The sequence below is a fragment of the Acanthisitta chloris genome, unplaced genomic scaffold, assembly GCF_000695815.1.
Source record: "Acanthisitta chloris isolate BGI_N310 unplaced genomic scaffold, ASM69581v1 scaffold10667, whole genome shotgun sequence".
In the NCBI taxonomy this organism is placed as follows: Eukaryota; Metazoa; Chordata; class Aves; order Passeriformes; family Acanthisittidae; genus Acanthisitta; species Acanthisitta chloris.
Genome location: NW_008684287.1, coordinates 5231 through 9062, shown reverse-complemented (window position 1 = coordinate 9062; position 3832 = coordinate 5231). Strand labels below are relative to the sequence as shown.

General features: G+C 47.1%; 1 protein-coding gene across 1 annotated transcript in view; it reads left to right on the top strand.

The window, feature by feature from the left end:
• Positions 1 to 35: 35 nt before the first annotated feature.
• LOC103806574 (centrosome-associated protein CEP250-like) overlaps positions 36 to 3832 on the top strand; it is a gene marked incomplete at its 5' end in the record, with an annotated part of 8586 nt that continues 4789 nt past the window's right edge. Inside the window, 4 exon segments of the mRNA XM_009079281.1 lie at positions 36 to 116; positions 366 to 486; positions 964 to 1118; positions 1742 to 3830. Of these exon segments, the coding sequence (XP_009077529.1) occupies positions 36 to 116; positions 366 to 486; positions 964 to 1118; positions 1742 to 3830 (2446 nt within the window).

The window sequence follows — 3832 nt, the reverse complement described above, 5'->3', positions numbered from 1 at the left end:
GAGAATGTCTTCTCTCTTCAGAAGAGGCTATTTCTTGGGCCAGGGACATTCCCGCAGAGCTCACAGTGGACATAGCGGCAGCAGCCCTAGAAGACTTGTGTCAGCACCTAGGTAATGTGTGCCCAGAGCAGCCAGAAATCCTGTCCTGCTGCTGGACAAGCAGAGTGCCAAGGCCAGGATGGGTGTAAACTGGTGTGGGGTGGGTTGGCTCACTGTCACTGGGAGGAAGGAGCATCACGATCACATCTCCCATTGCTGTGCAGCTCCCTGCCCACCTGGGCTATTTCTGCCTTAGTGCTTGTACCCCTTTGTCTCCTGCCAGCAGTGGCTCTGTGAGGTGATTCTTCTCCTCTTACCTCTTCCAGAAGATTGTGAGGAAGAAGGTAGAGGACTTGGAACAGGAGCTGAGCACGAAGCAGGCCGAGAGGGACCATTTCAGTGCCTGCAACCAAGAGCTGCACAAAGAGTTGGCTCTAAGCCAGGAAGGTACAGCTTCTCCTTTCCTACCCACTGCCCCATCCTGTCTCGACAGGAAGGGAAAAGTGCAGTGCTCAGAGATGGGAGAGGAGAAAAACAACCAGCAGGAGATTTATCCCTTGAAGTTGCAGTGAAAGCATTTTATAGACAAAGATGCCATGGGTGGCAGTGCATCTGGCTGTGCTAGGCGGGATCCTGGGCTGAGATGGTGCCTTTCAGGTCAGATGTCACTGCTAAGTAGGTGTAGCTTGATGCCTCAGCTACACTCCTCCAAACTCCAGGCCATCCCAGAACCTCCAGGACTATTGGCCTTTTTTGTCTCTGCCTGGAAATTTCCTTCATTTCTGTCAGCTTTGGAAGCCCTTGTGGGCTTCGGGCCTGGCAAACGCAGACAGGCAGAGAAGACACTGCTGTTGTTTCTGTAGGATGCACCTCAGCTTGGCTTTGCTTTGCTTTTCCCCTTGCCCTTGCCCTTTCCTGCTGCAGCAACGTGGAAGGCAGAGCGGCAGAAGAAGGCTCTGGAAGCTGCCCTGCAGGGAGAGGCTGCTGCAAGCAAGGAAGAGGCTGTGACTCTGCGTCAGGAGCTGACAGCTCTGCAAAGGAAACTGGAGAGCACTGAGAGGCAAATGCAGGATATGCTGGTGAGGCTGCAGATGCCGTGAAGGACATTTCTTAGCTACCTGTTGACCTTCTGTTAAGATTTCTAAAAAGCAGCTTTGTCCAGGTCAACTCTTCTAGTTGCATTCTCCTGAAGAAGGAGGAAAAGGAGTCAGAGTCCTATCAAACCCAGTTAGGACCGAGGGTGCTGATTTTCCTGCATGATGAAGATTTCTGCCCTTGAAGCTTTAGTCAAAGGCATTTCCACACTTGTCTCCATTTACATGGCATGGTTTGGGCAATTACTTGTGTCCAAAGCCATGCTCAGATCTCTGAATATCTGGATACAGAGGTGAGAAGGCAAAGTTTGCTGATTATAGGAAGAGGTTTGGCATTGGCCACCTGAGAGCAGAGAGTGGGGAGAAAAGGAAGAGAACAAAAGTGCTGATCTGGATAGCTACGTGTGCCTGCAAGGGCAAAGCTAGTCCTGACTGGGAACACAGACTGACTGACTGACCTGGCCATGACTGCCTCCAGCGAGGACAGTGGCTTCTAGGGGATGGACCCATGAAACCCTGGCTGCCAGAGGAGCAGGATATTAAATCTAGTATGAAACCCAGACATGCACAGATGGAGTTACTTGAGTCTTTTCCTCCATGTTTTGCAGCATGAACAGGACAGCCTGCAAGCAGAGAAAGAAGAACTGAAGTGTGAAAGAAAAGTTCTGGTGGAATCAGTCACAGTCTCTGAAATCCGAGCAAGGACAGCAACAGAGCGGAATCACTGCCTCGAAGAAGAACTCCAAACTGCACTGTCCAGGTTAAAAATTAAAAATGAGGAGGTGGAACATCAGGGGAAGCAAATCAAGCTGCTCCAGAAAGAGGCAGAGGAGGGAAAAGCTTTGCAAGAGAATCTCACTCGTATGACTACCATCCTGTCTGAAAGGGACAGAGAACTGAGCTTGTGCCAGGAACAGGTTAGAATGCTGGAAAAGCAGAAAGAAATGCATAAATCTACTCTCAATCAGGTTATTAAGGACATAACAGAGGAAAAAGAGAAGACAGAATGCCACCAAGAACACATCCAGGAGATGGAGAAGCAGCAAGAAAAACAAAGAATTGCTTTAAGCAAAATGAGCCAAGAGGTCGAAGGGAGAGATCGGGAAATGAGATCCCAGCAGGAACAGATACGGGAGCTGGAGAAGCAGCGAGAAATGGAGAGGGCCATTGTCAACAAGGTAAGCAAGGAGCTGGAGGAGAGGAATGAGGACATCAGATCCAAGCAAGAACTAATAGGGGAGCTGGAGAAGCAGTTAGAATTGCAGAGCACTGCTGTCAGCAAGATGATCAAAGAGCTGGAGGAGAGAGACCTGGTGATCAAATTGCAGGAGGAGAAAATAATGATTCTAGAACAACATGGTGCATCACAAGTGAGAAATGTGTTTGTGGATCTTGATCATTTGAAAGGAAACTTGAAGGAGAAAAACTTAGAGCTTATGTCTCTGACTCAGCAGGTCCAAGAACTCAAAAAAGAGAGAGAAGAGGTGAAATCTCTGCACACAAGCCTTGAACACCTGAGGGCAGTTCTTAAGAACAGTGAGAGTGAGTGTGGCACTCAAAGGGAAGAGTTAAGGCTCTTGCAGCAGCACAAGGAACAGCAAGAGGGACATCTGCAAGAGCTTCTTGATAAAGCAGAGAAATTGGTTCTTTCTTTATCTCAGAAAGATGAAGAGCTTGAGTCACAAGAAAAGCAAATCCAGGAAGTCAAAGGAGTAATGGAAATGCACTTAAGGACTGTCCAAGACCAACTGGAACAGACCTTAGAAACCATTAAAGAAAAGGACAGACTCATAGACATCCAAAAGCAGCAAACAAGGAGCTATAAGGAAAAAATAGAAAAGCAGGTGACTGTCTTGCACAGAGACTTAGAATACACTAGGACAATACTGAAAGAAAAGGATTTAATGATTGAATATCAGAAGGAACTGATTGAGACCTTCCAGAAACAAAACCAAGACTCTGAACAGCAGGAGGAAGTTCTACAGCATCTACAAATGGCACTAAAGGAAAAAGAGCAAGAAATGTTATCCCTTAGAAAGCAATGTGAGGCATGCAAGGAAAAGGAGGAAAAGCATGAAACTGAGCAAAGAAATCTTCAAGCAACCACATGGATTTTGAAAGAAAGAGAAGAAAAGATTTGGGTTCTGGAGGAGGCCATCTCTAAGCTTGAGCAGCAGAAGGAGGAGACAGTGGTGCAAACTAAGGCCATGCTGCAAAAACTAGAATGCACTGAATCTTCTCTAGAAGCCAGAGATCAAGAGATAGCATCTTTGCAAGAGCATGTCCAGGACCTTCGAGAGCAGAAGGAGGCAGAAGGCAAAAAGGTCAAATGTCTAGAGCAGGATCTAGCCACGATGAGCCAGATGATGCAGGAGAAGCATTTGGAGTTCCTCAAGCAGACAGAGCAAATGAACATGTTCCAGATTCGTGAAGAAAGCATGAAAGTAGCACTAGCATCCTGCCAGAAGCAAGTGACTTTGCTTGAGGAAGTGGTGAGGAATAAAGATGAAGACCATGAAACTCTTATGCAAAAACTCCAGTGCCAAGAAGAACAACTTCAGATTTTGCAGAATCTCCAGCTTCGGCTAACTGAGAAGAATGAAGAGGTTAGACGTGATGGACAGCAAGAGACAGTCCTTGAGGGAGAAGGAGAGACCAAAGCTCAAAGTAAGCAAAAGGAGTTAGAAGAGGAAATAAGA